This window comes from Phoenix dactylifera, chromosome 17, assembly GCF_051530095.1.
Source record: "Phoenix dactylifera cultivar Ajwa chromosome 17, Ajwa_hap1_PhDact_Kaust_v1.1, whole genome shotgun sequence".
Classification (NCBI taxonomy): Eukaryota; Viridiplantae; Streptophyta; class Magnoliopsida; order Arecales; family Arecaceae; genus Phoenix; species Phoenix dactylifera.
The window spans coordinates 18387805-18399797 of record NC_143206.1 but is presented as its reverse complement, the minus strand read 5'-3'; the positions used below and the strand labels follow the sequence as shown (position 1 = coordinate 18399797).

General features: G+C 40.8%; 1 protein-coding gene across 1 annotated transcript; it reads right to left on the bottom strand.

Moving 5' to 3' along the window:
• Window positions 1-501: 501 nt before the first annotated feature.
• LOC103721896 (protein-tyrosine-phosphatase MKP1-like) lies at window positions 502-8569 on the bottom strand. The gene is made up of 3 exons (XM_088713201.2): window positions 5626-8569; window positions 769-945; window positions 502-650 (listed from the first exon to the last, which is right to left on the bottom strand). Exons 1-2 carry the CDS (start codon window positions 8062-8064, stop codon window positions 892-894), a joined length of 2493 nt encoding a protein of 830 aa, XP_088569327.1. The 5' UTR covers window positions 8065-8569; the 3' UTR covers window positions 502-650; window positions 769-891.
• Between the last annotated feature and the right edge of the window lie 3424 nt (window positions 8570-11993).

The window sequence follows — 11993 nt, the reverse complement described above, 5'->3', positions numbered from 1 at the left end:
CGAAAGTTAGACGCCAATATTGCAGGTGCATAGGTAAAAATCTCTATAGAAAACCAAGACGTTTATTAGGAATTAGAAGTACGTGTACGGACAAACTGGGGGAAGTGGTTGCATCGGCAACCAAGCTTAGACTTGCTCCCTGTGGGTCTATCAATGCTGATGGCATTCCTCGTAGCATTGCTACCAAAACGTTTATAGACTCTGTTTTAGGCTTGATCCGAAAGACTGATACGATACTACGAGGTCTACGACGCAGCACAACTATTTCCCCCATTCAACTTATAGCCGAACACGGCCCACAAGGTCAGTAGATATGATAACGGGCTTAGACTTTTGGGCTGTGGACACTTATCTATGATAACGGGCTTAGAGTTTTGGGCTGCGGACACTTATCTTCATCGGGCCCATGCTTAATCCAAGGGTCGAGAGGACATTACCTTACGCCACTCGCAGTTTCACCTTCGTTAACTACAATATCGTCGTCTCCTTAGCGCCGGGATATGGGAAAAGTGATTGAGTTGATTCGTTACGAGAGAGGATTGAGTTCATCAACTAAGCAAATGAGGTATCAAATCTGCTTGTGATAAATGTACATCCAAGCGTGCCAAAACCTTAAAAGTAGCCACAGATGTGACACTCTGGCCGGCCTCCTGCCATTACAAAATGACAATGGAAGCTAATTAATTGTCTTTACAGAAAACTAACAAGAGTTGAGGTAACTGATGATTAAATTTATTCAGGTGACGGGGAACCTTAGTTGATTTGTACCTCACCGATCGTTGCGGACTCGAGCTATTTGAGCAGAATGTCATAGAATCTCCACTGTATAAGAACTGGAGAAAAGAGAGATCAGAGTCGAGCTTCAGGAATGTTTCATTGCAGAGCGAACGATTAAGTAGAATGCAGCAATTCAAGGAATTTCTCGGTCTCCTGTTCTTTCACAACCTGTCATCATTCAAATTCCAGAATAAGTAACCCTTGTATGCTAAGAAGAGATAAAACAAGGATATTGTAAAAGCATATTAAAGTGAAAATAGAAAGAAACATGAGGTAAACAGAACCCTTTAGGCATTGTAGAACAAGACCAATCTTCTCATTTTAAGAAGGAAACAAATTACTGAACAAGAATTTAAGATGCGCACTTACTCCTAAAACTGATCTTAACTTTAGTAGCATAGACAAGCTGCAATAACAGCAGTTTCATGCAGGGATGTGCACTTTGAACGACAAAGTAGTTATCGCTTCTAAATACATGCATTCTACTACCATCCTTTTCATGAAATTCTGTTCAGTAATTTCCTTTTTCTTGATGCCATTTATCAAGAAACGTAGGCACCTTATTAAAAAGAAATGCTCTCACACAATAAAAACAGATGATTCAGATGCAGTCTTCTTTCATCAGGCCTGGATTGATAAAAAATAAGCTTGGGGAAATAGGTAAGCAGTCCTGTATAAAGGAGGACATGCCTCAAAACAAGTGATCAGAGGAGAAATTCATGAATAAGATTCTGGAGTGGCCTGCAAAAGCCTAACTTTATGCCGACCCTAAAATAATGTTTAGAGGGTGCACTTAAAGAGATGAAGCAAGTTGCAGGTTCCACTTGAAAAACAAGTATATTGGTGTAAGATTTCATGTCAGAAGCAGTGTGCAGAGAGGATTTATCTGGTTCTAAAATGCCAAATTTCTTAACAAGAAGATACAAATGCAGATCGAGTAGTCTCCTCCAACTGCCAGCCTCCTACTGTAACAATTATCAACAAACTTCCTTTAAATACCCTATCCACTCCAGGAGACCAAATGACATGACTGAGAAGCATAACAACACATAATTAGTTCTCTCTCAACACTACAGTCCAAAGTAGTAATTCCAATTCCCAAAATTCGCACCTGTCCCATGGGGAAAATTAGATTGTAGCTGACTTGATGTACACCAGCAAAAAGTTCAGGCTTTGCTTTGGCCATATCCACGCCACATATGATAAGGTTTTCATGAGCATGGTGCACCTTTTTGATGGAAAGATGCACCATGCTCATGACAACCTCATCAATGGTCCTGTCTTAACAGTTTTTAACTCCCTCCAGCAACAAAAAAGATGCACCATTCATGCTCATGAAAACCTCATCAATGGTCCTATCTCGCCAGTTTTTACACCAGCAACAAAACCTTGCGCACCCTCACAGAAATAGTGAAAGCCTCAAATCTTATGTGATCTACAGAGTAGGTCTAAAGCAAATGTATGGTACTCCAACCATGAAACCATCATCATGAAAAGAGATAAGCACAGCTTACATGAGCTTGTGCCCTCCCCAAATCGAGTTTACCACTGAAGCAGAAAATGATCCAAATATAAGACCCATCCTTCATCCAGTTTAGGTGAAGTAATTTGGTATTACATATGTCCCAAGATAGGTTTTGCTTTCAACCCAATGGCAATTTGTTTCTTTGTGACGGGGGAGTTAAGTGGAAGGAAGGAAATGGGGCATTTTGCATGGGGGCTCTTCCCAGTTCTCTCCCAAGTCTATTACACTCCATAGGTACCACCACCACGACAATCTTCTACTACCGACAGTTCCGGGCTTCTAGAGGGATCAAAGCCACCATTGCTACCATACCAGAACCCATGTCCTCCAACCAACATATCTTTTACTTTAAATACAGTTTCAAGCATAATTATTATTGAAAACCCAGTGAACTGGGGCTTAGTCCAGTTCAGATTTACAAGAAGACAGGACTTGTGGTTGACCTGGTGACACCCACCTGACCCAGCTGGTTTCACGTGACCTGGACAACCTGGCCAAGTTTTTAGTGACCCGGCCATGTCCTCCTTTGAAAAAAAAAAAAAGAAAATCACCAATGCACGAGGCTAACCTGACTCAAACCCTCAATCACATGAACATACTTTAGCCCCTTAACCACAAAGAAACATTATTGTGCTGTGATATTATTCTAATAAATGTACTTATTGCAAGATATCTATATCGGAAATCGTTTTGATAAATGTCCAACTCTAACCAGAAGTGACTTGACCTATCCTCTACCCTCTTATTCTCTTAGATTTCAAAGGTATTCGTAGAAATGCATAAATGAATAGGAATCACATGCTTTAACTTTTTATTATTAGCAAAAAAAAAAGTAATTAAAATTTTCTAAGCTCGATTTTTCTTAACAATTTTGGGGCTTGAGACATCATATAAGTGGTCTATGAAATATGAATTATTGCTAAAGAAATTCTTCAAACTTTTAGTATTTAAAGTAGATATGTGCGACTAATTACACATATTTTTCTAACATTATATCTAATTTTTAAATATTTTAAATTTTTTAATATAACTTGGTCCAACCATTTGGCCTGACGGTTGGACCACTGACATGGTGACCTAGACCCTCGGCTGGGGTTGTCTTTCGTCCAGGTTTAATAACTACAGTTTCAAGTGAAACCACACATTTGTGGTTGTTTCATAATGATGAACCTAGTAGGTTGACATTAACTTTTTCCCTCCAAAATATGACAAATGATGATTTGGGGCCTTTTGCATGTTTCATTTTCAAATAAAAGTTACTCACCAAACAAAACATATATTAATATAAAATAGTACACATTATATCCACACAAATTTCTAAAGATGTAAGAATCTTGCTTACTTATAAAGGCAAGTGACTGTGTTATAGGTAATGATGTTTATAAGGCCACTCCAATTCATCCACCCAATATGACTATGGCAGCCCCCAAGTCAAGCAGCAAACAAGTTCCAAAAACTTGGTTTTGGCCAAGCCAAAGAGTTTTAGTTCGAGTTTCTTAGTTTCAATCAAACTAAAAAGAGTTCATTGTAGCAAGCTATATGGTAAATATATTGATTTAAGAACATCTTTGGAACCTTAGGGGTACTATGTATAATTTTAGTGAGATGAAGCCTTTTGAAATTATTGAAACTAATAAAAAAACAAAAAGTATTACATGAAATTTTGCTAAAAGGAAAGAAAAGTTAAAAATCCAGCAAAAGTTTTAAACTTTTAGAAATAATATTTATATCCTAATTTGGGAAAATAGTGAAACATGTAAGGTCAATAACATCTTACTTCGTGGAAATTTAAGATAACAATATGTTAATTCTTTTCATATGTTTTTTATTCTCCTAAATCTCAACTGAATAAGATCAACCGCAAATATTAAATTATTTGAACAAAAATCTTTTCTAGGGGCCCTCACTAGTAAGCTCAACTGAAAAAGTCAAGAAAAAGACAACTTGGATTTCGAGTTTTTATCCTTATATTTGTCATTTTGGTCAAAACAAAGTTAGTTTCAGCAAAATCTAATAGAGAATGCCAAAACTCAGGCAGTTTCAAATTGGTTATGGCCAAATATTCAACCTTGCTCAGAATCACCAATAAGAGATAGTTGATGGAAACATAGGGTCAAGTAATCTAGGGACTTATATGAATATCTAATCAATTATATGAAATACAAAACCATATGGAGAAAAGAAAGAAACAAAGACAATAACCTCCTTCCTTCTCTATTAAGTTCTCTTCAACCGTTATATCTTCTTGTTTCTATCATCTTCAACCGAGTAATTGCTTTGCTGCAACAAATCCTACGTCGTAACAGGACCTACTTTTGGTAAAATGCGTGGTTATTTTGTTTTAAAGAAAACTTATCTTAAATCCACATTCCCATATAGACCAAAAATGTCTATTGACGCTGCATACCACAATTCAATCCTTCACATATGGACCACACACCTGCTGTGGGGCCCATCCCATGGGGCTACCAGCATGAAGCACTTGGCATTTAGACGGGTTATCGGACACTTGCAGCTGTAGCATGCCACAAAAAGGGATTATTACATTTTATTTCCATAATTGCCGTATTCATATTAACAGACTAGAATGTTCTTAATAGCGTACATGCACACACCACTATGTGGATCAATACAGTTGCAATCTCATGCTGCCAGTCCCTATTTAACGTATAGCTAACCTTTTCAACCTTGTCCCAACTTTTGACCAGTTGCTTGTGCATTACATGTCAAACACGTGGAAGCATGAGATCATGAATGACTTCATGCACACTAATGTGTGCAGCATTATAGAGCATGCTCATATGCTGCCAGAAAAGGGTCCCCCAATAATGTCAAACTAGGAAGAGATCCCACTTCTAGTGCTTGCACACACACATCCAAGCATGTCTGGGGGAAAACCTCCACATTTCACATTGAATCTATTACAGCGACATATCTTACTTGTTTCTCTAAAGAACATATTTCAACTCTTTCTATGCTCTGCAAAGATCTTATCAAAATATAGCAGGTAATGGTAGAACATCAGAAGCTACGATTGATTCATTTATTTGATTTCCAAATATCATCAACATTCAGAGTGGTAATCTTTATAAACATGATTAAGGATTTTCTAGTCCCCCAACAAGATATTGCGACAGAAAATAGCAAGACATAGAATCACAGAAACAAACAAGAAATAACTAGATACTCGTTAATCTTGCCGCAAGTAAATCTAATGCTAAACTTATTGACTAAATAACAATAATGATAGTAGAACTTTCTGACATATGGAGACAATGAACCAATTCACCATTTAACAATGAACACGAATTATATTTGCATACCTTAACAGGAAGGTCCTTCCGCAGGCCCATTAAATCAAGAAACTCACAACCAACTCGGTGCCAGTCACTTGGAATAACTTCCCCTACATCGTTGCTGCTGTTTAATTGAATTTGCACACTAGCCTGTTCAATGCCACTTCCTATCCACAAATATAAAATCCTATCTGCCTCTCCACTTTTACCAGAATTAGGAGTCAAGAAAAGAAACACTGCTTTGGAATCAAGATCTTCTTTAGCAAATGTTGCTAGCTTTTCCATCTTAGGCCAGCGATACACTAAAAGACTTGTAGGATTTGGACTCTCCAACCTAACATCAGCCCTTCCAGTTGAACCAGGCAGAAATTTATCATCTTGTGCGAGATGACTTTTCTGGGAACTCGCCCTACTTTCTGCACTATTAACAGCAGATTCACCTGTGCACTTGACATCTGAAACTTCCCCTGCACTACCTTTCTTGTCTAAAGCATCATCTTTGGACATGTGGTTGTCATTACTTCTATCTGTGACTTCATTTGCACTTTCGGCATATACAGACGATGTAGACAATGTATTTAACACCTTCTGAGATAACAATGAAGCATCATCTTTGTTTAGTGATGGCAATTTCAGTGGTGAAAAGCTTCCCCTTCTTTCAGCAATAGAGAGTGCAAGCCCCTTAGATGAAGAAGAACCTGATTCCTGAAAACACTTCGAGGATTCCATATTGCTTGAGAATTGGACAGAAGGCCTAGATGATGGTGCCTTAGATGGAGAAAAACCTGATTCCCGAAAACACTTTGAGGGTTCCATATTGCTTGAGAATTGGAGAGATGGCCAAGATGATGGTTCAGGCAAGTTAGATGATGCATGTGATGGTGTAAGTGAAGGAGAGGAGGATGTTGAAGGAGACTCTGAACTACACTTTGAACTAATACTCAAGTCAGAGGAAAGTGAACTAGGAGAAGGATATGGAGGGGATGTAGATGCCTCTGCAGTCAAAAGCTGCACTCGGTCCATGCGGGGATCCATATCCCTCAGCAATGCAGAATCTGAATAAACTCTGCAAATAGCACCAGGTATAAACTTACGCCTCAACATACTCCAGTTGCTTTCTCTTGCCGGAAGGTGGGTTTCCTGCCCTGGTCCCGAAGAAGAGAATGGTGGCACAACCCCTCCAGCAATTGCCTTATAGAAAAGCTCAAAGTCTGCATCATACGACTCCACTCTCCTCTTACCAATGGCATCCTTGATTGCCGATTCAATCTGTTCCTTGTTAATCTTTGTGGCACTGTCCGAATTCAGAGGAGCACTTGAAAGCGCCTCCCAAAACTCCGAGGGCTCATCACCTTCAGCAATCATCATGATAGGCCCCTGCACCTTCTCATATCTTACCACCTGAAAGGCCGCAGCTTTCGCATCCTTTTCCATCACTAGCTCGCAATTCTTACCGACCCAGACATAAATGGATGAGAGGACATGAATGATGAACGCCCCCCTCGAATCCAAAGCAGCTGATGAAGGATCGTTCAACATCTTTGGGACTAGGTGCAGTGGATCATAAGACGAGTGAGGTGCCATTCGGTACATCCTCAGCACTGAATTGGGGCTCAGCGGGATCGCATGGACCCTCTTCTGGCACTGAAGAAGCTGGCAAGCGAAACCCATGTTCGGATTAGCGATCCCCCTCGCAGCCTTGACATACTGGAATGCATCATCGAAGCTCTGCCCTTCCCTCCACATAAGGTAAGCTATAACCAGCGAGGTGGACCGGGACACCCCCTGGCAGCAGTGGACAAACACCCTCCCGCCCTGCTCCCGGACATCCTCGAAGTAATCGAACACATCATACAATATGCTCGTGATATCCTCCGTCGGGCTATCCTGCAACCAGAGGGTCTTGTAAACGAGATCGGACTTGAAGTACTCCGGGCAGACGAATCCAACACAGTTGAGGACGTGGGTGATTCCATTCTGGCGAAGGATTTCACGGTTCCTGGCCACGGAGTCTCCACCGAGGTAGATGTGGTCGGCCACCTTGGAGCACTCCTTATCGAAGAAGGCGATCTGATCTTTCTTGACCTGGGACCGCAGCGAGGACAGATCCAGCTTCAGGCCCTCACCGGGCTTGCCGGCGCCGGCCTTCCCGCTAGGGGTGGGGGGCTGCGGCCACTCCCCGACGTCGTCGCAGCTGGCCTTGGGCCAGTCGTCCAAGCTCCGGCGGGCGATGGAGAGGGGCTGGAGAGGGGGGAGACATGAGCGAGCCTTGCCGCTCTGGGATCTGGGGGTCAGGGGAGGCGCCGGGCAGCGCCGGAACTGGCCGTTGGTCGCATTCTTTTCTTCAGCGGAACAGCTGGAGCGGTCCGACGCAGAGGTCCGGGAAGAGGACCACGACGCCGACCTCCAGAAAGTTTTCCGGTTACCAGAGAGAGGACCGACGGCCGCATCCTCTTCGCCTCCCATTGCCGGGACTGCCCCTCTCGATCAACAAATCCAAGAAAACCCCAGATTGGGCAGACGACGTCACATCTATCCCGACAGAACCCGATCGAAATCCCCGAAGCCAAACGGCATGAAGAAGCGATGCTTACTTATTCTAAAAAAAAAATCCCAAAAAACGATTAAAAAACAGCGAGAGCGAGATGGGGGAAGAAAGCGGAAACCTGGAAAGAATCAAATTCCAGCTTTTGGGGAGCAGAAGGAACTCGGTTCTTTTCGCGAGCTATTGAAGGAGAAAAAGAAATAAAAAAGCAAGCTTCGAGAGAAGAAAAGGCGGAGAGAGTGGGGGGAACCGGAGAAGAAAGAACCAAAGATAACTCGCTGAGGCTACGAATGATCTACGAGGCTTCGCATCGAAGATGGGATGATGCCATGATGGTGAGAGCGGGGATTAATGGGGATAAGGCGGAGATTCAACCGCGGTTAGGTGGATTCGGGCACACCGAATCAACGAGCGTGAGTGAACCTCGGGCGGACCAATCGGCGCCGTGCATTTCAAAAATACAAGGCAAGTAAATAGATCATATCCGTCGGATTTGGTAGTCCCCGATCATGACAGCTGGCAGTCGAGTTAAGGGGGAAAACTACTTTGACTGAGCTGTGGGCCCTTTTTGACCAGCACTCGAGGGGACTGATCTTCGCCGGAGACTGCAACGCTCGTCGTGCAACGCCGGCGAGCTCGAGTCCGGTAAACGGGACCCGCCGAGGAGTCGAAACGGCCAGCATCCGTAATAAGCGAAAAACACCCGGGATTTTTTTTCGGGGTTGCCTTCATTATTAGGTAGTGGATTAGCTAAACTAGGGAGCTGAGGCAACATCACGATAGTTTGGATGACACTGACACGTGTCCCGTTATATCAATCCACGGAACCCATTGAAACAGTCAGCCTTTCATGAGCATAACGAACTCGTGGTCCTGGAGAGACGAAAGTAAAATATGAGACTCCATGAGTGGGTGGAAGCACCTTGAAGATGATTCGATAGTGATGATCGGATGGATTCAGAATTCATCTGGAGCATGTGGGGAGCATCTAGTGTGCAGAATATACGCAGGCAAGCAGGCGATAGATTGTGTCGCCTTTCGAGTTAACTATATATATCGGAACGCGAATAGGGTGGCTAATCGGATCATCTCCTATGTGGCTTAATATTCTGATAGTTGTTTGTAAGATGGATATGAGTTTGCTGCTCTTTCTTTTCATCTTGTTTTATTCTTTGACCTCCATAGATGTACTCATACTAGTATGATCTATCCATCTTATTAGAAGAAAAAAAATATGTATTCTCACCCTACTGCCGTTCATACTTTAGTGGGTCCAAGGAGAAATGGATGAAGTGCGTTAAACCAACGGATCCCTTATTTGTGGAGCGGTAAGGATACGTACAACTAAGGGCCATTCAAATGTCTAACCAACAACCTAGCTCTACAAAACATAGAAGTAGATCAATGGATTTACGGATTAGACTACCAAGAAACCCATAAATGTATGTTGATGGCTGCGATCTGGTTTGTAGAAAGAAAAAACGGAGAGAAACCAGTTGAGAAGACCTTTCTGTTGTGCGCTAAGAGATGAATTTAACGTTTTGTTTTGGCCATAATGTGATCAAAAGAAAACCACATAAGCATGCAATTTGTATATCAAAAATATAAGTATTGAATAGGGCAATTATTTGAAAAGGTGGCATTTCCACCATTTTTTCCTTTAAAAAGTTTAAACCAAGAAAGATACACTTTGCAAAAGTGATTTATTAATTTGTATGATATTATTTACATTTAGCTAGGAAAATCTATACTTTCATTATTCTTCTCCAATCATGTGGTTATGCTCCTCTTCATAAAACTTAACGAAGAGAAATTTTGTGACTTGGCCAATAAACAAAGGTTTCTTAAAAAAAAAATAAAAACATGAAGCCAAAAACTTGCAAGGTGCAACAAAAAAAGGCATGCAAAATGGCCTCTCTAAAGTAGCATCGTAGAACAAGTCAGGTCCATAAAGAATAACATACGCTGTATGATTAAAGTGATTGTAACTTTTAAGATGAGTAACTATGTACTCTCTTTTTTTTTTTGATCCAATGTATATAATAGTTTCTCCTAGCCTACTTCGCTTTTGGTACTTGTGGCAAACTAGGCCTAACCATTTACGAGAGTAAACATCTAATATATGCAAGCTCACCAAACCAATGAAGGAAAGAAATATTATGGAATACTCTACTCAACAGAACTCAACTAAGTCTTAATTTCAAACCAGCTAGCATAGCTACTTGAAATGTTTTTTCTTATGTGGGTCAACAATCATAGCTAAATTCTAGGAGATGATTCATGTAATATATTAAGTTTTTTTGCCTATAAATCTAGAATTGCATTGCAATAAAATCCAACATCAATCAACAAACTTGTGCTGGTCAAAGATTTGATATAATAGACTATCCTATCGTTACATAAATTCAAGCACCCAAATTATGTAAGTACTAATAAAATATTATTCTTAATAATCTGGAAGTATCACGTTTTCTTACTTCCACCAATGCAATGACGATGCTTTATATGGCCCGGCAGCAATCAGACTTCTAGGCATCCTTCAACGAAATTTGATAGCAGAGTTCTTAATCTCCGCTCGCATGTCCGTCCGAAGTCTAAATTGTGGATCATCTTGCTTTGAAAAACTGCTCCAATAAAATGATTGACAGGATGACACGATGCCTACTTTTCTTTTGGATGGAACCTTTCAGGATCCAGCTTATAACCGAACCGGAGGAAGCGAGTGGAGGGACCATCGGATTCGTGGAGCCGCCCAAACGGCCGCAAATGATGGCTAAATAACATTTCAGTAAATAATAATGGCCAAACAATTAAACCGGTAAGTCAGCTGCAGAGATTTTTTTTGTACATCAAGTATCAGTACGGACATGTCTATCGTGCACGGCCAGTTCATTTAGTGCGCAGCTGCCTAAGTGACACGTGCTAACAGGTCCGGATCATAAAGCTGAAAAGAGGTGAAAAAAGAGCAGCGGGGAACACGGATGTCACCAGTGTTCCCGTCTTCCACCCCCGTCTTCATGATACATATTATATATATATATGTATCAATCTAAGCATATAATCGAAGTAAGAACAAACTTATTTCCAATCAACTGCCAGCAATATTAATTTATATATATATATATATATATATATATATATATATATATATATATGTTTTAAATTTTAAAGTTAGCTCTGGGAAGCAATAAGATCGTCAGATCTTGGGCCCCGTTCAGGGTGGACCGTAGTATATATATACTTGTACCTATGTATATAGACGGAAGCCCGATTGGATATCTCTAAGATTATCTCATTGCCGTACCCACCTTTTCCATATTGGATTTGTTAGTTTACCGGGCTAATTCGCTGTTAAAACTGGGTCCAGCGTTCAAGCGAGTCAGTGATTTGATTAGATTATACATTTCAATAATTGCCCCCTTAGCAAGCATTTTGCATCTGCCACGTGCATCTGTTCTATATCAGCACACCACTGTATGGGCACATACCCTGCACTGTCTGCACATGGGAGAAAACATAAATTTTTTTATTTTATTTATTTTTCAATAAGGAGCAGCGGACTTTGCCAGATCTCATAAGAACCGGAAAGCAAGCACCGAGAGCGCGTGCAGGACGAAAATAAGCTATAGAAAGCAAGAGATAGCTGTTGTAAAGGATTAGGTTAATAAAGAAAATAGTGATCGGGTTAGGATAAGAACTTTATAGATGAGAACATATAGGAGAACCGTGTTAATCAAGTTTTACTTATGAAAGATAATGAAAAATTACCCCCAAAAGAAACCAATCATAGTATCGTCAATAAATAGTTCTTTTCATCATGAACAAAACTAGCAGACACAAAAATCTTACG

What these genes read in the sequence shown, in the direction of transcription:
- LOC103721896 (XM_088713201.2), bottom strand. Translation starts at nt 8,064, where the DNA reads ATGGGAGGCGAAGAGGATGCGGCCGTCGGTCCTCTCTCTGGTAACCGG. An exon ending in GGAAGGACCTTCCTGTTAAG is followed by an intron (nt 946 to 5,625) that starts GTATGCAAATAT and finishes GAATGATGACAG; the next exon opens with GTTGTGAAAGAACAGGAGAC.